This window comes from Macaca thibetana, chromosome 1 (assembly GCF_024542745.1).
Source record: "Macaca thibetana thibetana isolate TM-01 chromosome 1, ASM2454274v1, whole genome shotgun sequence".
In the NCBI taxonomy this organism is placed as follows: Eukaryota; Metazoa; Chordata; class Mammalia; order Primates; family Cercopithecidae; genus Macaca; species Macaca thibetana.
In genome coordinates this window covers 18,643,263-18,667,769 of record NC_065578.1, presented here as the reverse complement: position 1 = coordinate 18,667,769, position 24,507 = coordinate 18,643,263, and the positions used below count along the sequence as shown (strand labels likewise).

The 24,507-nt window shown below is 47.4% G+C and overlaps 1 protein-coding gene across 5 annotated transcripts in view; it reads left to right on the top strand.

The window, feature by feature from the left end:
* TMCO4 (transmembrane and coiled-coil domains 4) overlaps positions 1–24,507 on the top strand; it is a 120,176-nt gene that overhangs the window by 74,507 nt on the left and 21,162 nt on the right. The window contains exon 13 of one of the 5 annotated variants that reach the window (XM_050791275.1): positions 22,645–23,976. The exons of the other annotated variants lie outside the window; for them this stretch is intronic. Within the exon in view, the coding sequence (XP_050647232.1) occupies positions 22,645–22,691 (47 nt within the window). The 3' untranslated portion in view covers positions 22,692–23,976. Of the gene's footprint in view, positions 1–22,644; positions 23,977–24,507 lie in introns of those variants that run through there. 5 annotated transcript variants of the gene reach the window in all.

Here is a 24,507-nt window from a genome sequence, read left to right as displayed (position 1 = left end):
AGGGATTGCCACCCTTCCCAAGGTGCCTCTTACAGCCCAGCCTGCCCTTCCCTCAAGCTCAGTGTGGTCAGCTTCCTTTCAAATAAGTGTTGAGACTGCAAGCCCCTTGAGGGCGGAGATTATGTCTGACTCACCTCTGTGCCTCCGGTACCTGGAATAACACCAACAGAGAGTACATGCTCTATAAGTAAATGGAACTTAAATGTTATCAGCATTCACAGTGTATCAGTCAGGATAGCCTAGGTTATGCCACAGTGACAGACATCCCCAATATTGAAGAGATGTGGTACAACAAAGGTGCATTTCTCACTCCTGCTATCTGGGTACCCAGGGGAACTCTGATTGTTGTAGATGCCCAGGTCAAGGGAGTTCTGTATCAACATATGGTTCCTCAGTAGTATACAGAATGTGGTGAGTTATGCACTGGCCCTTAAGGCACCTTTACTCATAAGTAATACAAGTAACTTTTACAGACATTTTCATTGGCCAGAGCAAGGCATGGAAACATTCCTCACATGAAGGAGGAGCCCGTAAATGTCTTCCTACCATGTGGTCAGAGACAGACAGCTAGAACCATTTGGTAAACAGTATACAGCTTATTCCTTTTTTTCTCTCCATACTAAACATTTTTACTGACATTATTTTATTTAATTCTCACAAGAGCCCGTGAAGTAGGCACTGTTTTTTTTGTTTTGTTTTGTTTTGTTTTTTTGAGACGGAGTCTCGCTGTGTCGTCCAGGTTGGAGTGCAGTGATGCGATCTCGGCTCACTGCAAGCTCCACCTCCCGGGTTCATGCCTCAGCCTCCCAAGTAGCTGGGACTACAGGCGCCCGCCACCACACCCAGCTAATTTTTTTGTATTTTTAGTAGAGACAGGGTTTCACTGTGTTAGCCAGGATGGTCTCGATCTCCTAACCTTGTGATTCGCCCACCTCAGCCTCCCAAAGTGCTGGAATTACAGGCGTGAGCCACTGTGCCCGGCCAGTAGGCACTATTTTTTGCTTGTGGTTTTTGTGTGTATGCGTATGGGAACATAGTGGGCAAATATATTTATGGGATATGTGGGATATTTTGATACAGGCATGCAATGCTTAATAATCACCTCATGGAAAATGGAAAATGGAAAATGGGGTATCCATCACCTCAAGCTTTTATCCTTTGTGTTATGAACAGCACAATTGTACTCTTATATTTTATTTTATTTTATTTTATTTTATTTTATTTTATTTTATTTTTTTGAGTCAGAGTCTCGTCCTGTCACCCTAGCTGGAGTGCAGTGGCGTGATCTCGGCTCACTGCAACCTCCACCTCCCGGGTCAAGAGATTCTCCTACCTCAGCCTCCTGAGTAGCTGGGATTACAGACGCACGCCACCACACCTGGCTAATTTTTGTATTTTTAGTAGAAACAGGGTTTCATCATGTTGGCCAGGTTGGTCTCGAACTCCTGACCTCAGGTGCCCTGCCCACCTCAACCTCGCAAAGTGCTGAGATTACAGGTGTGAGCCACCACACCAGGCCATTTTTGTTATTTCTAAATGTACAGTTAAATTATTGGCTGGGCACTGTGGCTTACACCTAAAATAGAAAAATTAGCCAGGCGTGGTGGCACACCTGTATTCCCCACTACCTGGGAGACAGAGGCATGAAAATCGCTTGAACCTGGCAGACAGAGGTTGCAGTGAGCCAAGATTGGACCACTGTGCTCCAGCCTGGGCGACACAGCGAGACTCTGTCTCACAAAACAAAATTATTATTGACTGTAGTCACCCTGTTGTGCTATCAAATACTAGATCTTATTCACTCTTTCTAACTACTTGTGGTACCTAATAACTATCCCCGCAACTTAGTCTATATCCACTATGAGGGCCTCATGGTTCCATAAGGATACCACTAAATGGCAGCTTCTGTTTCCTGAACACACACTAGAACTTCACGGTCAATTAGCAGCCAGAAGACCTTAGTTGGATTCTGGCCTCTGTGATTAATCCTCAGCTAAGGTCTCAGCCAAGGCACCGTTCTCACTGACCCTGTCTCCTTATCTGCAAAACAGGGACATTCCTCTCTTCCCCTACTTTCCCTCACATTACTGCTTGGAGGCTAGAAGTACATCTTGATGGAAAGACAGAGTAGGACAGGCTCTGAGGGTGCTTGGGTGACAGCCCCAGTGTTGGATGGTGTCCGGGAGCCCAGGAACTTCACCAAGGGGCCTTCACGCAGGCAGAGGTAGGAATGGTGCCCAGCACGTTTCCCAGCATAGCAACAGAGCCAAGGCCAGTACACAGCCCTGGATCCAGCCAGGCAGGGAGCAGGGCCCAGGCAGATCTGGGCCAAAGCTCTGGGCTCCTTGACAGCAATTGCCCTCAGACCATGCCCAGTGCCCAGAGAGTCGGAGGAGATGACCTGGTGAAAATGCCCTGAAACAGAGCTGCCCATAAATGGGAATGACATAATAATCATAGTCATAGAAATAGTAGTGTAGCAACAGCCAGCATCTGTGAAGGCCTAGCACTCCGCCCAGTTGTATGTACATTCTCTTCCACCCTCACAACCACCCCATGGGGCCAGTAGTTCTGCCTCTAGTTTCAGATGAGAAGAGTGGATTTAGAGAAAGGTGGAGTAGCTCCCCCTAGAATGAGGATTTTAACATGTCTTTTTCCAACTCCAGAGCTCCTATTTAAAAAAAAGAAATAAAAACAACTTTTTTTTTTTTTTTTTTGAGACGGAGTCTCGCTCTGTCGCCCGGGCTGGAGTGCAGTGGCTGGATCTCAGCTCACTGCAAGCTCCGCCTCCCGGGTTTATGCCATTCTCCTGCCTCAGCCTCCCGAGTAGCTGGGATTACAGGCGCCCGCCAACTCACCCGGCTAGTTTTTTGTATTTTTTAGTAGAGATGGGGTTTCACCGTGTTAGCCAGGATGGTCTCGATCTCCTGACCTCGTGATCCACCCGTCTCGGCCTCCCAAAATGCTGGGATTATAGGCTTGAGCCACCGCGCCCGGCCAAAAACAACTTTTATTTTTGGTTCAGGGGTATATGTGCAGGCTTGTTATGTAGGTAAACTTGTGTCGCTGGGGTTTGTTGTGCAGATTATTTCCTCACCCAGCTACTAGTACAATAGTTACTGCTTCTGATCGTTCCCCTCCTCTCATCCTCCACCTTCAAGTAAGCACCAGTGTCTCTTGTTCCCCTCTTTGTGTTTATGAGTTCTCATCATTTAGCTCCCACTTGTAAATGAGAACGTGAGGTCTTTGGTTTTCTGTACCTGCATTAGTTTGCTAAGGATAATGGCTTCTGGTTCCTTCCATGTTTCTGCAGAGGACATGATCTCACTCATTTTTATGACTGCATCATATTCCACGATATATATATATATATATCACATTTTCTTTATCCAGTCTACCATTGATGGGCATTTAGGTTGATTCCATGTCTTTGCTATTGTGAATAGTGCTGCAATGAACATACAGATGCATGTATCTTTATGATATACCTTTGGGTATATACCCTTTAATGGGACTAATGGGTTGAATGGTAGCTGTATTTTTAGCAGAGCTCCTATTTTTATCTTACTATATTTCAGCCCCTCCTGGTTGGATGGTTTCAATCGAAGCAATATACCATATGAGACCTTCTAAAGAGAGAATTATTCAAAATCAAATTCACTCCACTAGCTCATATTTGTTAAGCACCTACTGTGTGCTAAGCACTAGACTAGGCTTTAGGGAGTTGACAGCTGATAGATACAGCACCAACCTCACAGAACTTATGTTGAAAAAACCACCCTCCGAAAGACATGAGTTGGGGTCTCGCAGAGTGGGGTGGGGATCAGCAGTGGTGTGTATCAGTCAGTCCACGGAACACCTGGCACATAATAGGTGCTTGGTAAAGGGAACTCTTACTGCTCTTTCATACCAGGTTCAAGGGCAGCCCTCTGGGTGGCGCTGACATCCCTTTGTCTGCATGTCCTGTCCTAACATAAAGACCATCTCTACCACTCCAAACCGGAGAGCACTTGGCTTAGGAAACAGAAGGAGTCGCGGAAGCCGGCCCACCAGGTCATAGAGGCAGATGCTCAGCAAGCCTCCCAGCCTCCTCTGCTCCTCCCACGCCTCCAGGCAGGCAGTTTGGGTTTGCAGAAACCCATCCGGGGCTGAACCCAGCTCTGCCATGCGTCATCCTACAGATCTGTAAGGCGCCTGAGGAGATTTTCCCAACTGTTATTCAGATTCTCAGAGCAGTCCACACGTTCAGATGTGCCCCGGAGGACGGGGGTGGGCTGATTTCCCATGGGAATCCCTGGCCTTCTGGATGAGTATTTTATTTTTTATTAATTTTTATTTTTTATTATACTTTAAGTTCTAAGGTACATGTACCCTGGATGAGTATTTTAAATGCATCGTGTAGCTAAGGAATCTTCTCTTCAGACAGAAACAGGCCCAAATTCAACTGACATTTACTGAGATCCCTGCTACCTGCCTGTAAGATCAGTTGATTCTTTATCTTCATCCTCCCCCTCCTCTGGCCAGCTCACAATTACTGGTTTCTGCAAACCCAAACCGCCTGCCTGGAGGAGTGGGAGGAGCAGAGGAGGCTGGGAGCCTTGCTGAGCACTTACTATGTGCTAGGCACAGTTAAACACTTCACATGCCTTATTTAATCCTTGCAGTAATCCTCTGTGGTTTTAATTATCCCCATTTTACAGATGAGGAAACTAAGGCTTACGGAGGTGAAAAAACTAGTACATGGTTACAGGACTAGCATGATGAAGCTGGAATGTGGAGCTACTGTGGCTGACCTGTGTTCTTTTTTTTTTTGAGACCGAATCTCGCTCTGTCCCCTAAGCTGGAGTGCAGTGGTGTGACCTCAGCTCACTGCAACCTCCACTCCCAAGTTTAAGCTAATCTTCTGCCTCAGCCTCCCGAGTAACTGGGACCACAGGCGTGCACCACCACACCCAGCTAATTTTTATATTTTTAGTAGACAGGCAGTTTCACCATGTTGGCCAGGCTGGTCTGAAACTCCTGACCTCAAGTGATCCGCCAGCTTTGGCTTCCCAGAGTGCTAGGATTACAGGCATGAGCTACCATGCCTGGCCCTGTGTTCTTTTTTTTTTTTTTTTTTTTTTTTTTGAGATGGAGTCTCACTCTGTAGCCCAGGCTCGAATGCAATGCAACGATCTCGCCTCACTGCAACCTCCGCCTCCTGGATTCAAACGATTCTCCTGCCCCACCCTCCCAAGTAGCTGCCCGCCACCATGCTTGGCTAATTTTTGTATGTTTTTAGTAGAGACGGGGTTTCACCATGTTGGTCAGGCTGGTCTCGAATTCCTGATCTCAAGTGATCCGTCCACCTCGGCCTCCCAAAGTGCCCCATGTTCCTATAAATGACTCAATCTCCAATCCTTACAGCCACCTAAGGTCAGGATCATTGTCTCCATTTCACAGCTAAGGAAGCAGAGGCTCAGTGTGAGGCAAAGCGATTTGCCTAGGTAGGTCCATCAGGATTGTTTTGGTTGGAAGTCAGAGATTACCACCAACTGAGCTTCTTTGAACCACACCCAGAGCTCCCCTGGGTGCAGGAAGGAAACCCGAGGCTCAGGGCAATTCTTGTTTCCTCGAGCCTAGGTGTCCCATGCCTGTACACCTGTTTCCACTGTCTAGAATTCTCCCCAGTCACCCACCCATCCATACGTGGAGCTGCTCGGACAGTCCTTCAGGCCGCGGCTAAAAAATCCCCTGCTCTGTGCTGCACGTGGTGGGAAGACTCAGGCTTGGAAACATGTATTGATAGAAAAGTTGCTTCTTGCAAAAAGATGTAAACTGGTCAGATTTCAGAAGACCTGGCTTGTCAAATTCAACACACACAGAGACACCAGGGACTTAAAAGGAAACATACACACACTCATGATCACCAAGGTTACTGAGATTTTATTAGTTTGTTCTTGGTGGAAAAACAGCCATTTTCTCATGAAATCATTAAAGCCAGCCTCACGGGTCTGCAGTATCTTCAGACATCAGCATTCCACACACTAGGGACAAAGCTGTTCTCATTAAGAAATCAGCAGCTTTTGGGAAAGACTAGACAAGGTGACCCTGTTATTTTTGCATTATCTCAAAGAGCGAAGTGTGGATTTGGTTTTGGTTTGGGCGTTCCTCAGAGCGGGATGGGACATACACACCACTTTTGATGGCAACAGTCTTGTTAACTCTGATCCTTAGAGCGTCCTTGTGAGGTATTATTCAGCCCATTTTACAGCATCATAAATATAAGGAGACTGAGACTCAGAGAGCCGAAGGGATTTGCCCAGAGTCAGAGCTGGAAAGTGGCTGAGCCAGGCATCACACGCAGGGCCATCACCTACACTGGGTCACGGCACTGTATCCGGCTGCCTCCCTGCTCCCTCTCGGTGCTTTGCCCATCTTTGTTTCCAAGGTCACCACGTTGGGTTACGATGCATCTCCCCGCAGGTCTCTCTCCCCTGCTAGAATGTGGCTGATGCTTAAAGGGAAAACACACACTCACGATCACCAGGCACCGTCTGTTTTGTTTCCTCTGTCACCAGCTCCTGGCTCAGGCCTTGGCATGTAGAGGTGCCCAGTACACGTTAGGAACTCATGAAGGACATGATGGCAGCTGTGAAGTTTGCTGTGAGCGCTCTTGCAGGGGACCGTGCTCGAGGACTTTGGGTGCGGCAAGGCTCGAACTGCCTAGGCAAAGTGGACTCCTCAGCCCCCAAGGCCTGGGCCAGCTGGTTGAGCTATTGCCCAAACTTCCCAGTGACCGAGCTGCGCTCAGCCCACTGCATTCCAGACTGTCCATCAGGCTTGATCAGCTGGCACACACACAGCCTGGGCAACGACTCTGCCCACTCAAAACCAAGACAAAACATGCACCTGCCAAATGATTGTGCCTTTGGGCAGGAAACCAGCATAGTCAGAATTCCTAGCAATGAACAATCCCACTCCAGCAACAGTCCAAGTCCCAGCCTAGGGCATGAATTTGCTTTCGGAGTGACTGACCCCATCCCCAAGGATATTTCTGATCCCAGCGCGTGCCAAGGGCAGGGAGGTGGTGCCTGCTGCCAGGAATGGCCAGCATCTGAGCACTCACTATGGGACCCTGGGCCCTGATCACAACGGGGCATTCATCTTTATTTTTGCTTTTAAAAGCCTTTGAAACATCAAGTAGTTGGAAAGCAAATTCAATTCCAACTGACTCGTAGTAGCTGGCTACGCCAAGAAATGGCCATAGGAAATCAATTACTGCTTCAGGTTATTTATACATTTATTCTCCTCTGCATCCAAAAGGCTTTGAAGGGAATGAATTCAACATATTACATATTGCCTATGCCTTTTAGGCCTGTCCATGCAGTTGGCGAGACACCCTGAGCTGAGCCAGCCTGCCTGCAGGTGTCCTCATTCAGCACCATAGAGCCTGCAGGACCTGCTTCGCTCTGTGAACTTGGGTCCATTAGTCAATCCTGGCTCCCCCATCCCTTTGCCATCTGTAAGTAGGCTCAATTTGATCACTTTTCCTAGTGTCTTCAAGATGCAAGGATCATTGCAACCAGCTGAGAATGACATGAAAGAAGGAGCACTGACGCCTGTAATCCCAGCACTTTGGGAGGCCAAGGCGAGTGGATTATGAGGTCAGGAGATGGAGACCATCCTGGCCAACATGGTGAAACCCCATCTCTACTAAAAACAAAAATTAGCTAGGCATTGTGGTGTGCGCCTGTAGTCCCAGCTACTCAGGAGGCTGAGGCAGGAGAATTGCTTGAACCTGGGAGGCAGAGGTTGCAGTGAGCAGAGATTGTGCCACTGCACTCCAGCCTGGGTGACAGAGCAAGACTCCATCTCAAAAAAGAAAAAAGAAAAACAAAAGAAGGAGCACTGGACTTAGAGTCTAGAAACATCAGTTCAAACCCAGACTCCACTAGTTACTGTCTGGATGCCCTTGGGCAAGTCACTTCACCTCTCTGGGCTTCAGACTAATTAGTAAAATTGGGAAATTGGTCCCTCTGGGGGTTATTCTAGGATTTAATAACTACCATTTATTGAACACCTACTATATGCCAAGTGATAGGCTAAGGGCTTTGCCTGTTTTCTCTCATCTAATATACAAACAACTCTAAGATATAGTTATTGATTTTCCCATTTTGCCTATAAGGAGATTGACAGCAGGGACTGTGTCCATTTCGTTCTCCCCCTGTCATCGCACCCAGCATGGGACTTGGCACAGCAAAGAGCTGCAGCAATTTACAGATAGTGGACCTGGGTTCAGCTCCAGCCTGTCCGACCACAAAGCTGGCCTTTTTATATGGTGGATGTAACCGCACAATGTTTGGCACATAGTAGACTCCCAATAAGTAAGTGTTCCCTTCTTCTTCTCCATTCGTTTATCCAAATGGATTTTTCCAAGGTTGTAGTACTCACTGCCTCTGAACTCACTAATATAGCAGTAACGTCTTTAGGCCAACTGGCACTCTCAGGGGAGGAGTGAGTCACAGAAGTGGGATTCATTTAATCTCTGCTTTAATCTAAACTAAAGGCCGACCAGCCCCCAGGCTCTTTCCAAGACTCTTAGCCTGCCCACTCCCTTTCAAAGGCATTTGCTTCCCCCTGAGGATGCAGGCACCCTTGACCTTAGCAGTTGTCACCGGCTAAAATGCATTTGATCTCACCTTGAATGTGGGTTGTCTCGTTATTTAAAGAAGGCAGGAATTTGAGGGCTTGCTCCAGCCTTGCCTCTGGGGTTGGACCTCTCCACTTCGCTGTTAACCCACAGGACATTGTCACCAGGTGACCCGCTTCACCTTCCTCTCACAGATTGGCCACCAGCCCCCATTATCTGCTAGATAAATCTACCTAGCTTCCAGGGCCCCAGCTCAGAGCTGGAAGAGCCTCCAGAAATCACCTTGTCCAACACCTTCAATTGACAGGTGAGGAAAGGAGAGCAAGAGAGTCTGCGCTGTGAAACGCAGTGATGATTGCTGTTGGTGTTGAAGTTGGATGCTGTGACTGGAGGAATCCAGGAATGCCCAAATACTAGCCTTGGAAATTACTTCCTTCTTCCACAGGGTCCCTGAGAGAGATGAGCACACAGACTCTAGCTGCATGATGACCGGGGCACCCGCCACTTCAATGCCATCTAGGCTGGGACCCAGTAACCCCCAGGGAAGAAGCTGTGCTGATCACACAGCAGGCTCAGCCACCCAAAAGCTCCAGCCCTGGATCTGGGGGCCTGTGGGGTCCTGGCCAGTGGCATCAAAGGAGAAAGGAGACAGGAAGACAAAGAAGAGACTGTCCCCCGTATGAGATGAATACAGGTTGGGCATCCCAAATCCAAAAATTCAAAATCCAAAATGCTCCAGATTCTAAAACTTTTTGAGCAGCAACATGACACTCCAAGGAAATGCTCAATGGAGCCTTTCAGATTTTCAGATTTGGGATGCTGAACCAATAAGAATAATGCAAATATTCAAAAATCTGAAATCCAAAATATTTCTGGTCCTATGCCTTTCAGATAAGGGCCAGAGAGAGAGAGAAGGTGGCCCTAACCTCCTCCAGTGACTTGCCTAGCTCAGAGGAGGGAGGAGAGCCTGCAGCCCGGCTTCCTGATGTACAGCAACCTGCCAACTAGTACATGTGGCCCATCAGTGTCCTCACACTTGACTAATGAGGCCAGCACCCCCTCTTCCCACAGGAGCAATAGGAGGAGGCCTGGGAAGAAGGTGGGCAGAGAGAAGCATAGGCACGGAAGGAGGAGAGGCTGAGGATCCCACTGTTCCTGCCACTGACACTGGATGTACCTCCAGCCCCCCTTGCCCCACAGTCAGAGCTTGTGCCAGACCTCCCACCACCTCCAGACCAGCAGCGCTCCCTTGGAACCAGGGAAGCCCTTGTACAAAAGTGTCCCAGGGGTTCTTTCTTCCAGGACTGCATCTCCCTGGCCTGTCTTTCCTACCACCTGCTGTAACCATTTGTAGACACACTTTCTACTCCTAAAGTATATGCAGAGTAAAGAGTTGGTTGCTCATAATTACCCAGAAGGCCACAATTCTCCATGCCATGGGGTTAAGATCATGGGAACGGTATGACCCTGTACAAGTCCCCTACATTCTTCATGGCTTCCTTATTATTAACGTAGATCAAATGATACCCACCTCATAAGGAAAATAAAATAGTGCATCTAAGCTCTTAGCAGGGAACCTGGCACATAGTACATGCTGAGTGATTGGCTAAGACTGTTGTACAATAGGTGACTTGCAGTCTTGATAGCAGTGACTCCTGTAAAGGACACTTGATACTCAGTTGAAGGATAATGATCCAGAAGGCACTGCTAGAGCATCTTATTGGGGCTGCTATGCTGGGCCTCATTTCATTCTTTCATCCCTTGAACATGAGACTGTGGACTCCTAGACTCAGGGTTCCAACAGACGTTTGAAATCATCCGGTTCAAACAAAATTCCACGCTGTACAGGATCCCCTTGACATCTATCTGTCTACTAGCCTCTGCTTAGTTGCTTCCAGTAACAGGAAACTGACTACTCGGCCAAGGGTAGTCAGTCAGGAATTGAGAGGACTGATCAATTTAATCATGGAGTCAATTGCTTGTAAATTGTGAAACATCAAGCCCTGCCCAGAGAATCTGTTAAGGCTATTGGTGTTTGAATGTGCAATGAGATGAGCCATGTCCAGGGAGGCTGCTGGCCCCTCAGATAGAGTCCCAAGGTTAGTAGTACCTGGAGGGTCAGCATGTTTCCAGGTTTGGCCCTGGACTTTTCCAAAACATACGTGTGTGTGTGTATGTGTTTTATTTTGTTTTGTTTTGTTTGAGACAGGGTCTCCCTCTGTCACCCAGGCTGGAGTGCAGTGGCACGATTTCAGCTCACTGCAACCTCTTTCTCCTGGGCCCAAGCCATCCTCCCACCTCAGCCTCCCAAGTAGCTGGGACTGCAGGCACATGCCACCATGCCTGGCTCATTTTTGCATTTTTTGTAGAGACAGGGTTTCGCCATGTGACCTAGACTGGTCTCGAACTCCTAAGCTCGAGCGATCCACCCGTCTTGGCCTCCCAAAGTGCTAGGATTCCAGGCATGAGCCCCCACGCCTGGCCACTAAATATAATTTAATCTATTTTGCACCCAGAGCTGAGCAGTCCCATTAGGAAAACTCACAGGAGACAGTGTTACAAACTGAATGCTGCTTTCTCCAGGTCCAGCAGTAACTGTCACTCTCATGCCGTGCAGCACGTGCCCACACTGTCTGCCTAAGCTCCAGGGAAACAAATCCTCGGCTGAACTTTCTGTGGCGAGCACAGGTGTATGGAGAGAATAGTCTGCAGGAGTGTATCTTGTCCTGGCCCCCACAGTGAGCCCTGATGACTGTCTGAGTCCCAGAAGGAGATCCCCTCTCTGGGGACCATTCTTAGTTTCCGTCCCTCCCAGGACTCCCCCTCACTCAGAATTTTGTATAGCCAGGTCCCATGCCTGAGTCTCAGTCTATAACAACAACAGACAAATCCAGACCCTCTGCAGCAAAGGAACATTCCTCTGAGGTTGGAGAGAATTCCAACTGGAGAAGAAAACACCCCAAAGTCTCATTAACTTACATGTTAATTAATCATCTCAGTTCCCAGCACTCTGTAATGGAAACCGTTTTTTTTTTCCCCCTCGTATCTAAGATTCCCTGATCATCAAGCCTGCATTGTCAGTGTTGTCAAAACTTGTCTTTTAGAAAATTGCCAAGCCTGTTTGGCAGAGCAGAAGATAAAAATGTTTCTGCCTGTGGGTCAGTGCATACCCAGTACCTGTGATTTAATGACAGACTCTGAGTTTTGGGGACCCTGTCTTTGCCACCCCAGCACAGGGTGTTGATGTGTGAACTCTGACCTTTCGGGTCTCTACTAGGCCTTCATTGTTCTTTATTTTTTCTATCTTTTGTTAACTCGTTTTCTTAGACATTAATTAATTAATTAATTTATTTATTTATGCAAAGCCCCATCATTCTTCCCTAAAAGATTTTCAGGCATTTCGGGAAATACAGCCACTAAAGCAACAACTTATGGGAAAATATAAAACATCAGCACCCGGAAAAAAACAAATAGGAGCAGGAGCTCTAAGCCCATTGGGAAGGTCCAGTACAAGGGAGGCAGGCCTGGAGCAGAAGGCACTCGGACTCTGCAGCCAGGCCTGGATCTGAATTCCAGCTCCGCCACTTACCAGCTGAGCAAACAGACCCCATGTACTTAGCCTCTACGCCTCAGTCCTCTCGCCTGAGAAGTAGGTCTAGTGATACTTTCTTCATAGGACAATTGAAAGGATTAAGTGGAGCCAGGTGTGGTGGTGGCTCACGCACGTAATCCCGGCACTTTGGAAGGCCGAGGCGGGAGGACTGCTTGAGGTCAGCAGTTCGAGACCACCATGGCCAGCATAGCAAGACCCTTATCTCTATTAAATAAATAAATAAAATGTAAAAGTTTAATCAGGGCCAGACTTGGTAGCCCATGCCTGTAGTCCCAGTGTCTTGGGAGGCCAAGGCAGGAGGATTGATCACTTGAGCTTAGGAGTTTGAGGCCAGCCTGGACAACAAAACAAGACTCCATCTCTACAAAAAAAATTATTTTTATTTTTGAGAAGGAGTCTCACTCTGTCGTCCAGGCTGGAGTGCAGTGGTGTGATCTTGGCTCACTGCATCTCTGCCTCCCGTGTTCAAACAATTCTACTGCCTTAGCCTCCCAAGTAGCTGGGACTACAGGTGTCTGCCACCAAGCCCAGCTAATTTTTGTCGTTTTAGTAGGGATGGGGTTTTGCCATGTTGGCCAGGCTGGTCTTGAACTCCTGACTTAAGTGATCTGTCCACCTCAGCCTCCCAAAGTGCTGGAATTACAGGTCTGAGCCACTGCACCCAGCCAAAAAAAATTTTTTTTAATTAGCCAGACATGGAGGTACACATCTGTAGCCCCAGCTGCGTGGGAGACTGAGTCCGGAGGATCAGTTGAGCCCAGGAGCTCAAGGTTGCAGCAAGCTATGATCGCACCACTGTACTGTAGCCTGGTGACAGAGGGATACCCTGTCTCTAAATCAATCAATCAATAAAGCACTTAGCAGAATGGCTCACAAGTAATAGGCATTCAGTAGCCACTGTTTTATTACTGTTATGGTTATTATGTTTATCTGTTATTACCCAGTGCTGTAACTGAGCTGTTAGCTTCCCAGCAATCAAAGCGAAAACAGAAACAGTTGACTGCATATTTCTCCTGTCTGTGAGGGGATATAGTGACGCCAGCTGCACCTGTAGTGAGACCTTCCATCTCAACCTGACTTCTTCTGTCTTAGAGTTGCACCCTCTCCTTTTGAGAACTGAACTCAGGTTCAGACGTAATTAGCCAGCAGAGCCTTGGATATCTCTGCCTTTGGCTAGCTGGAAAGGTCCGTGCTAGAGCTTACAAACCTGGACCAGGAGAAGAATGTCGTGGCTGGGAATAATCTTTATAAGGTGCCTGCCTGATTGAATAGAGATGTGTCAGGAAGGCTGCAGCAGTGACTTCTTCAGAACCCAGATGGGAGCTAATGATCTCTTCCGCTTTGATGAGCACCAGGGTACTTGGAAGTCAGAACTAGGTGGCGAGTCTTGAGTTGGATTTTTGTTTGAGTGGTTTTACGTTGTGTGTATTTAGCAGTTGCTTCATGGGATTGTTGTTGTACCTGGATCTCAGGTTCAGGGAGCAATGGGAAGCATGATTTTTAGTTGGTGCTGCCGCATTCCTCGGCAGAAATTTGATGGAGAACACCTGCTCCTCTCCAAAATAAGAAACACACCAGGAAGCTGGTGTGTATTGATCACCTACTGTGTGCCAGACTGGAACAGAGTCCATCTCATTCTTCTTCCCAGTCACATTGGAAGGTGTGGGCATTATTACACTGGCAAACAGGCGTTGCATTGTCTCTCTCTCTCTCTCTCTCTCTTTTTGTTTTAAGAGACGGTCTCATTCTGTCACCCAGACTGGAGTACAGTGGCACCATTGTAGCTCATTGCAGTCTCGGACTCCTGGGCTCAAACCCCTCCCACTGCAGCCTTCCAAATAGCTGGGAATACAGGCATTTGCCACCACACCTGGCTAATTTTTTAATTTTTGTTGAGACAGGGCCTCACTATGTTGCCCTGGCTAGTCTCAAACTCCTGGCCTCAAGCGATCCTCCCACCTCGACCTCCCAAAGTGCTGGGATAAGACACTGCGCATGGCTTAATTTTCCTTTATTTATTTATTTATTTATTTAGAGACGGAGTCTCTCTCTGTTGCCCAGGCTGGAGTGCAGTGGCATGATCTTGGCTCACTGCAACCTCCACCTCCAGAGTTCAAGCGATTCTCCTGCCTCAGCCTCCCAAGTAGCTGGGATTAGAGGCGCCCACCACCATGCCCAGCTAATTTTTTTGTATTTTTAGTAGAGATGGGGTTTCACCATGTTGGCCAGGCTGGTCTTGAACTCCTGGCCTCAGGTGATCCACCCACCTCGGCCTCCCAACATGCTGGGATTATAGGCTTGAGTCACTGTGCCCGGCCCTTGATTCCTCTTTTCTCGCCCGCCCGGCTTCCTTGAGGCTGGCAGCTCCAGCGTGGATGCCCAGGGACAGGGCCTGCATGGATACCTGTTGAACTGCACCAAGAGAAGGATGAAGTACCATTTTCAGGTCGGGCCCTTTGCAAGTGGTATCTCATCCATCCTCACAACCAGCCTGGAGGGAGGCACACTAGAACGGTCCCTGTTTTTCAAGAGAGCAGGCGCAGGGAGCCCAGGAGATATATTCATGGTCACACAGCTTGTAATTAATGAATGGAGCCAAGGGAGGGCCCCTTACCTGTCTGACACCCACACCAGGGTTCTTTCTACTGACCCTTTATCTGTCCCTTTAATTAAAAAACAAAACAAAAAAATTGGCCAGGCACAGTGGCTCACACCTGTAATCCCAGTACTTTGGGAGGCCGAGGAAGGTAGATCATGAGGTCAGGAGTTCAAGGCCAGCCTGGCCGACATAGTGAAACCCCGTCTCTACAAAAAATGCAAAAAAAAAAAAAAAGGAAAGAAAGAAAAAAAAAAAGGAAAAAAAATAGCTGGGCATGGTGGCAAGCACCTGTAATCCCAGCTACTCAGGAGGCTGAGGCAGGAGAATTGCTTGAACCTGGGAGGCAGAGGTTGCAGTGAGCAGAGATTGTGCCACTGCACTCCAGCCTGGGCAACAGTATGAGACCCCATCTCAATAATAATAATAATAATAATAATAAAATAGAGAAGAAGTCTCACTGTGTTGCCCAGGCTGGTCTCCGACTCCTGGGCTCAAGCAGTCCTCTCACCTCGGCCTCCCATAATGCTGTGATTCCAGGCATGAGCTGGTGCACCAGGCCTGTCCCTTTAATTTAAACCCTCAACTAATTTAGTAGTTGAGGGTTTACCCAAATGGCCCTGTCCTCTAGGCAGGGCTAAGCCCAGAGTCCCACGCTCAAGAATCCATCTCAGGGACTCCAGGGAGGGGCGGGCGCTCTAGGATGTGATCAGCCCCCACTCCCAGGGCACTCCCTCCCTCTCTAATGGGAATGGCATTGTAGGAAGCTCCTGGGGTAGGACCCTGCCCTGGAGATGCCCCGGGCCTTACGTGGTCACCACAGCACCACCTGGTGGCAGCTCTCTGGTGTGCAAGCCTCACAGAGGAAAAGGCCACTTCACCGCCACTTCTGCAGCCATCTGTCCTCCAATCCCAGCCCAGGGGGCGTGTCCAGAGGGTGCTTGCTGGGGAGAGTTACCGACTGCCTTTCCTTGAGGGCTTGTGCAGAACTCGGCAGCTTCTTCTATATCCTGAGAAATTTTGGTGTCGTCAGTTATATCCTTCTTGTTTTCATTTGACTTGATAAGCATTAATTAGGCACCAAATATACAAAGAGGGGAAGGACTAATATTTATCAGATACTCGCTGTGACAGGTGATTCTAGACATCATCTCACAGAACCTTCCCAATGAGAACCGGTCTCTAAAAAAATTGTTTTTAATTAGCCGTGCCTGGTAATCTGTGCCTGTAATCCCAGCAACTTGGGAGGCTGAGGTGGGAGGATCACTTGAGCCCTGGAGTTCAAGGCTGCAGTGAGCTATGATTGCGCCACTGTACTGCAGCCTGGGTGATACAATGAGACCCTGTCTCTAACATGAATACATAAATAAATAATGTGTTTGAAGACAGAGTCTCATTCTGTCACCCAGGACGGAGTACAGTGACATGAACAGCACCCTCTCTAGCCTCGACACCCTCTGGGCTGAAGTGATCCCATCTCAGCCCCACCCCCAAGTAGCTGGGACTATAGGTGTGCCTGGCTAATTTTCAAATTCTTTTTGTAGAGGTGGGGCCTTCCTACATTGCCCAGGCTGGTCTCATGCTCCTGGCTCAAGTGATCCTGCCACCTTGGCCTCCAAAAGTGCTGGGGTTACATGTATGAGCCACTACACCTGGCCATACTTTTATTTATTTATTTATTTATTTATTTATTTTTGAAATGAAGTTTTCCTCTTGTCGCCCAGGCTGGAGTGCAGTGGCGCGACCTGGGCTCACTGCAACCTCTACCTCCTGGGTTCAAGCGATTCTCCTCCCTGAGCTTCCTGAGTAACTGGGATTACAGGTGCCCACCACAATACCTGGCTAATTTGTGTATTTTTAGTAGAGACGGGGTTTCACCATGTTAGCCAGGCTGGTCCCAAACTCCTGGCCTCAGGTGATTCGCTCGCCTCAGCCGCCCAAAGTGGTGGATTTACAGGCGTGAGCCACAGGGCCTGGCCTAAATGATTTTTTAAAGGAGGAAACTGCTCTGGAGAAAGTAGGTTCTCAATCTAGGCCACACAGATTCCCATATATGAGCAGCTGTTTTCAATCCAGTCTTATAAAATGACTTTTCAATCCAGTCTTATAAAACCACCATGAAGAAAGTTTACAAAAACAACAAAATCAGAATTAGACCCTTAGTGCCCAGCAGAATGGTCTGAAGAAGCCCTCCCCACCCCCTAAATATGTTACAGTTTTAAATTTAAACTTTGAAAATAAGTGGAAGGAACAAGACGTTGAAAAAAAAGAATAGGGAGATCTGAGAATAAATCAAATGTAACTTCTAGAAATTTTAAAAAAAGTCATTGCAATGAATACTGGATAAATTAAAGTGGTTTAGACAAAACTAAAGAGAAAAATAATGAACTGGCTGCGTATGGTGGTTCACACCTGTAATCCCAGCACTTTAGGAGGCCAAGGCAGGTGGATCAGTTGAGGCCAGGAGTTTGAGACCACCCTGGCCAACATGGTGAAAACCCGTTTATACTAAAAATACAAAAATTAGTTGGATGTGGTGGTATGTGCCTGTAATCCCAGCTACTTGGGAGGCTGAGGCACAAGAGTCACTTGAACCTGGGAGGCAGAGGTTGCAGTGAGCTGAGATCACACCACTGCACTCCAGTCTGGGTGACAGAGGGAGACTCTGTCTCAATAATAATAATGAACTGGAAGATTGACTTGAAGAAGTTAACCACAATGCATCATGGAGAGATAAAGAGATGGAAAATAGGAAAGAAATTAAGGCTTGACATTTGCTTATAGAAATGCCCAAGAAAAAAAGACTAGGGGAGAGAGATAATTTATTGGCTGAGAATTTTCCAGAATTAATCTCTGAGCTTCAAGGAGCATGTTTTTTTTGGGTTTTTTGTTGTTGTTGTTATTGATATTTTTTTAGAGACAGAGTCTCACTCTGTCATCCAGGCTGGGAGTGCAGTGGCACAACCATAGCTCACTACAGCCTTGAACTCCTGGGCTCCAGCCATCCTCCTGCCTCAACCTCCTGAGTAGCTGGGACCACAGGTGCACACCACCATGCCCACCTTGATCTTGCCTAAAGGATTCTACCTGGACTCACTCCTCTAGTTCTTTATGTGGATCCTTTCTTAGCCCAGGACTCCCAAAATCACATCCCCAAAAGTCAGCCACTTGCCAACAGCCTGGCATCATTCCCAGTGTTTTCCCCACTCCTTCCTCTTCTTCTTGGGTAAAAATTTGAAGAAAGATTCATCCTGCATTAGTGTCTTCAGGGATTTAACCCGTTGCCCATTACACGTGAGCTGTCAGTATGTTGCAGTGTTTCAGACATATTGTGTACATCTGTGGTAGACTGATGGCCAAAAAATGGCCATAATGCCCACCCCTGCCTGTATCCACACACTTTACAATGTGACTTTGAAACCGCTCCAGTCAAGAAGTGTAGTCTGTTTCCCCACCCCTTGAATCTGGGCTGGCCTTGTAACTTGCATTGGCCCATAGAAGGCATAGGAAATCACATCACACCATTTTCAAACCTAGTAGGCCTCAGAAGGCCTTGCACGTGAATTCCACTCTTTCCTCGAACCTCACCATAAGAATGGGTCCAGGTTAGCTCCTGCGGGGATGAGAGGCCCCACCTAGCAAAGCTAGCTCATCCCAGCCAGCCTCAGCCTAGCCGCCAGCTGGCTGCAGACACATGAGTGCCCCCAGTGGGATCAGCCATACCTGGATGATTTTAGCAGAACTGCCCGGCCAATTTGTAGGCTCATGGGACATAATCACTGATTATTTTAAGCCTCTGAGTTCTGGGATGGTTTGCCACACGCCAATAGCTAATTGACAGAAGACATGTGGCCTTCTATGTCCCTGTGTCACATTTTGATAATTCTTGCAATATTTCAAATCTTTTCACTATGACATGTGCTTACTTCAAGCCTCTGTGACACATTTGGTAATTCTCACAATATTTCAAGCCTTTTCTTTTCTTTTCTTTTCTTTTTTTTGTTGAGATGGAGTCTCTCTCCGTTACCCAGGCTGGAGTGCCATGGCATGGTCTCAGCTCACTGCAACCTCTGCTTCCCAGGTTCAAGCGATTCTCCTGCCTCAGCTTCCCGAGTAGCTGGGATTACAGGCGCCTGCCACCATGCCTGGCTAATTCTTTGTGTTTTTAGTAGAGACAGGGTTTCACCATGTTAGCCAGGCTGGTCTCGAACTCCTGACCTCATGATCCACCTGCCTCAGCCTCCCAAAGTGCTGGGATTACAGGTGTGAGCCACCGCACCTAGCCAAACCTTTTCATTTTTATTGTATCTGTAATGGTGATCAGTGATCTTTGATGTTACTATTGTAATTGTTTTGGGGGCACCACAAACATTGTCCATGTAAGATGGTGAACTTAGTAAATGTTGTGTGTGTGCTGATGCTCCACCAACTGACTGTTCCCACCTTTCTCCCTCTCCTCCAGCCTTCCTATTCCCTGAGACACAGCAATATTGAAGTTAGGCCAGTTAATAACCCTACACGATGGATAGCTGGGCCCAGTGGCTTGTGCCTGTAATCCCAGCACTTTGGGTTGCAGAGGTGGGAGGATTACTTGAGCCAAGGAGTGTGAGACCAGCCTGGGACGCATGGTGAAACCCTGTCTCTACCAAAAAATAGCAAAAAATTGGCCAGGCACAGTGGCTCATGCCTGTAATCCCAGCACTTTTGGAGGCTGATGTGGGTGGATCACCTGAAGTCGGGAGTTCAAGACCAGCCTGACCAACATGGAGAAACCCCGTCTCTATTGAAAATACAAAATTAGCCAGGCATGGTGGCGCATGCCTGTAATCCTAGCTACTCAAGAGGCTGAGGCAGGAGAATCACTTGAACCTGGGAGGCAGAGGTTGCGGTGAGCTGAGATCACACCATTGCACTCCAGCCTGAGCAACAAGAGCAAAACTCCGTCTCAAAAAAAAAAAAAAAAAAAAAAAAAAAGCAAAAAATTAGCCCAACATGGTGGTGTGTGTCTATAATCCCAGCTTCTTGGGAGGCTGAGGTGGGAGAATCACTTGAGCCTGGGAGGTCGAGGCTGCAGTGAGCTGTGATTGCGCTGTTGCACTCCAGCCCGGGTGACAGAGCGAGACCCTGTTTGAAAAACAAATAAATAAATCTCCCTACAATGACCTCTAAGTGTTCAAGTGAAAGGAAACATCACACATTTCTCACTTTAAACCAAAAGCTAGAAATGAGTAAGCTGAGTAAGAAAGGCATGTTGAAAGCGAGACAAACCAAAAACCGGGCCTCTTGCATCAAACAGCCAAATTGTGAATGCAAAGGAAAAGCTTCTTGTAGGAAATTAAAAGTGCTGCTCCAATGATCACAGAGTGGGGGAAAATAGCACCGACAGACTTAGTTGAAGTGGGGCTGCCACAAACCTTCGATTTGTAAAGCAAGTAACGTCTGCGAAGTGCAGTAAAGCAAAACGCAATAAAATGAGGCATGCGTGGTACGCGTAGAATGAAACTTCTTGTTCTCTACTGGCTCACTGCCCGCAGCTTACCAGCAGCTATATTTCTCGAAGTTCTATTGTTAACTCCAACTCACCTTTCTGATGGGAAAATTGAGTTCCTGCAGCAGGATGTGGGCCAATTGCCTAACTCTCCATCCAAAACTAGAAAGTGTGTTGTGTTTCACATGGCCCCTGTTCTTTTTCGTAGCGGTGTCTGTTCACCCACCTCTGCTTTGGCACATGTACTAGAGATTACCAAAGCAGAAGGCCACATGCCCTTGGCCTGGTCTATACATCGGGATATTAATCTTTGAGCAAGTTCTAGCCTGCTAGTGTGTCTAGTGTCTGCTAGTGAATCAACAAAATCGGAAATGTTCACCTTCACAGGCGTGTGTGTTCTGACTTTCATACACAATTTTGAAAGATGTCAGTTGTCAGAAGACATATATTTTGGTTCAAGGTTTTATTTGATTGCAAAGGGAAGTGGGACAGGAGAGTAGGAGGGAAAATGTGGGAATAACCAAATTCTACCGTGTCACTTACTGTGTGACCTTGGACAAATTACTTGGCATGTCTGAGGCTAGGCTTCCCATCATTAAACGGAAGTGGTCATGCTTACCTCCTAGGATTGTTGGGAAGAGTAAAGGAAATTAATCGATGTATGAAGCACTTAGTCCTGAGCCTACCCTGAAATAAGCTGAGATGATGATGATGATAAAGAAGAGGAGGAGGAGGACAAGGATTAAGAAATGGAATTCCAGCCAGGTGTGACGGAATCCCAGCACTTTGGGAGATTGAGGCAAGCAGATTGCTTGAACTCAGAAGTTTGATACCCACCTGGGCAACGTAGTGAGATTCCATCTCTACTAAAAATCAAAAAAAAAAAAAAAATTGGGGCATGGTGACACACACCGGTAGTCCCAGCTACTTGGGACGCTGAGGCAGGAGGATGGATTGAGTCTGGGAGGTTAAGGCTGCGGTGAGCTATGATCACACCACTTGCACTCTAGCCTGGGCAACAGAGCAAGACCCGATCTCAAAATATAAAAAATAAAATAAATTTTTAAAAAACAGAATTCCAGGCTGGGCCCAGTGGTTCACGCCTGTAATCCTAGCACTTTGGGAGGCCAAAGCAGGCGGCTCACCTGAGGTCAAGAGTTCAAGACCAGCCTGACCAACATGAAGAAACCCTGTCTCTACTAAAAATACAAAATTAACTGGGCATGGTGGCACATGCCTGTAATCCCAGCTACTCGGGAGGCTGGGGGAGGAGAATCACTTGAACCCGGGAGGCGGAGGTTGCGGTGAGCCAAGATGACACCATTGCACTCCAGCCTAGGCAACAAGAGTGAAACTCTGTCTTTAAAAAAAAAAAAAAAGAAAAGAAAAAAAATAGAATTCCAGAGCTTTAAAAAAAATCCCTTACAGCAAAATCTCCGGTTTCATTCCCTGCCGCTATGAAGTTAGGCCAACATTACTGCCCATGATGTTTGCAAGATAAAACCAAAGCAAAAGAGTTTGTCAATGTGCTTACAAAGATACATTTAAACATCCTGACCCTTGAGTCCCCAAATTCTTACTTGGCTGAAAATTATGTCTGCGCTGTCACTAGATACCAGCTGAAATGCGGAACAGACTGTCACTCGGTCAGCTGGCTCTTTCATCTCCATGATAGCAGACAGCAGACATTACATTTGATGTGATTTCTTTCCCTTGCATGGATTGTATCCACCAGTTGCTTTATTCTCAGACAAACCTGGCTTTAGTCCCCCTGGGGCGGGGGGAGGGGAGAAGGAGGGGAGGTCAGGCAGTGCAGATTAATTTTTAAGGTCTCCCTGCCGGGATGTTAGTAATAGCCTTATCACTTTGCATGACCAAATAAAAGAGATGGGAATCAAAGAGGAGAGATGAAGGCTTAGTTATTCCCTTAAAGAATTCATCCCAAATCCTGATATATGTCCAAACGGGCTCCTTTAAGCAATTCTTTCCAGTGTGAACCTCATTCCACTGCAGGGCTTGGGGGTACAGTCAAAGCCGCCCTTTCTCCTTTCTTGGTCCCCCCCCCCCCCCCCCGCCTTCTGTGGCCTCTCTCTATGTGTCTATCATGCGCACGTGCGTATCTTTGGAATGGATTTCATTTGTGTTAGTGCAGTTCATAGTGTTTCCTTCAAGGTCTCTTTTCTGGACCCGCAGTCAGGAGATAACTTCCTCCTTGGTTTCCTACCTTATCACTCGCTGCACACCCGAACCCCCACCAGGAGGGAGAAAATCCTTCTTTTTTGCTTCTTGAACTTGTGATTCTTTGGTCTTTGCAGCCCAGAAGAATCTCATGATTGACAGCATGACAGGCATGTGGGAGTGAGCGGTGCTGCCTTCCCAGCTGTTTGATGAGATTTCTGAGTGGCAGCTAAAGGAGCCGGCCCTGGGACAGCAGAAAGCTCTGCGAGGGTTTGCCTCACTTTAAGGAAGCTCACCGTGTGGAAAGGGGGAAATGACAAAGGTGAAGCTGGGACCTTCACCTGATTCCCATTGGCAAAGGCCCTGCACTGTCTGAAAGGGTTCTCTGTGGGGCTCTTTGGAAGGGCTGGCCCCACTTGGTGCATTTTAAGAATGTTTAGTTTCACAAAAAATTTAAACACAATTTTTGAGACCAAGGCTATAGTGTGAGCTGAAGTTTGCTGCTGTGACAAAGCTGTCCATTCTCAGCTCTTGGTTTTTTTTTTTAATTTTAATATTTTAATTTTTAAAGCTAAGATAATTTCCAGACTTTTAGGGGTACCAAGTGGTAAAGCACCGACTCAGGAGTCCAGTGTGAGCTGCTGAAAACAGGACAAGAGCAATTCACAAGATAGAAACTGAATTATCTAAATTCTGGGGGTCTTTGACCTTTGAACTTTCTTTTTCCTCTACTGGGGATCCTGTCTGGAAGCATTCAGAATGGTTCAGCATGTGGCAGTACCATCATAGGCTTCCCTTCAATAGCCTCCAAAAAACTAGGCTATCCCGAACCCCTAGAGTAGAATTGTTTACCCTTATACCAGTGATATGGTTTGGCTGTGGGTCCCCACCCAAATCTCACGTGGTGTTGTGATCCCCATGTGTTAATGCCAGGAGAGGCCTGGTGGGAGGTGATTGGTGATTGGATTATAGTGATAGATTTCCTCATGCTGTTCTCGTGATAGTGAGTGAGTTCTCACGAGATCTGGTTGCTTAAAGGTGTGACACACTTCCCCTTCACTCTCTCTCCTGCTTCACCATGGGAAGACAAGCTTGCTTCCCCTTCACCTTCCACCATGATTGTAAGTTTCCTGAGGCCTCTCAGTCATACTTCCTGTTATGCCTGTGGAACTTGAGTCAATTAAACCTCTTTTCTTCATAAATTACCCAATCTCTGCTAGGTCTTTCTAGCAGTGTGAAAATGGACTAATACAACCAAGAAGGCTGGGAGGGCACCTAAACCTGCATGTGGCGTGTGCCCAGGCAGACTTCTAGAGGTTATATATTTTTGAGATGGAGTCTCGCTCTTGTTGCCCAGGCTGGAGTACAGTGGTGCAATCTCGGCTCACTGCAACCTCCTTCTCCCAGGTTCAAGTGATTCTCCTGCCTCAGCCTCCCAAGAAGCTGGGATTACAGGCATGTGCCACCACCCCGGGATAATTTTTGTGTTTTTAATAGAGACTGGGTTTTGCCATGTTGGCCAGCCTGGTCTCAAACTGCTGGCCTCAAGCAATCCGCCCACCTTGGCCTCCCAAAGTGCTGGGAATACAGGTGTGAGCCACTGCACCCAGTTGCCAGACTCTGTAAATAGATCTTTTGCGAACTAATAGAGTGAGATCTCACTCATCACCAAGAGGAGGGCACCAAGCCATTTATGAAGGATCCACCCCCATGACCCAAACACCTCCCACCAGGCCCCACATCACATTTCAGCATGAAATCTGGAGGGGACAAACATCCAAAGCATTTCAAAGAGGGAACAGCAAGGCCAGTGTGGCTGGAGCAGAGAATGAAGGGAAGGTCAGGCAGGGCTTCGAGATCATTGCAATGACTTCAGCTTTGACTCCATGAGAGATGGGTCCCCTGGGAGGTTTTTAAGCACAAAGGTGACATGATCTGACTTTACTGTAGTGTAATGTATGTACCACAAGACCCACCCATTTTAAATGCACAATTTAATG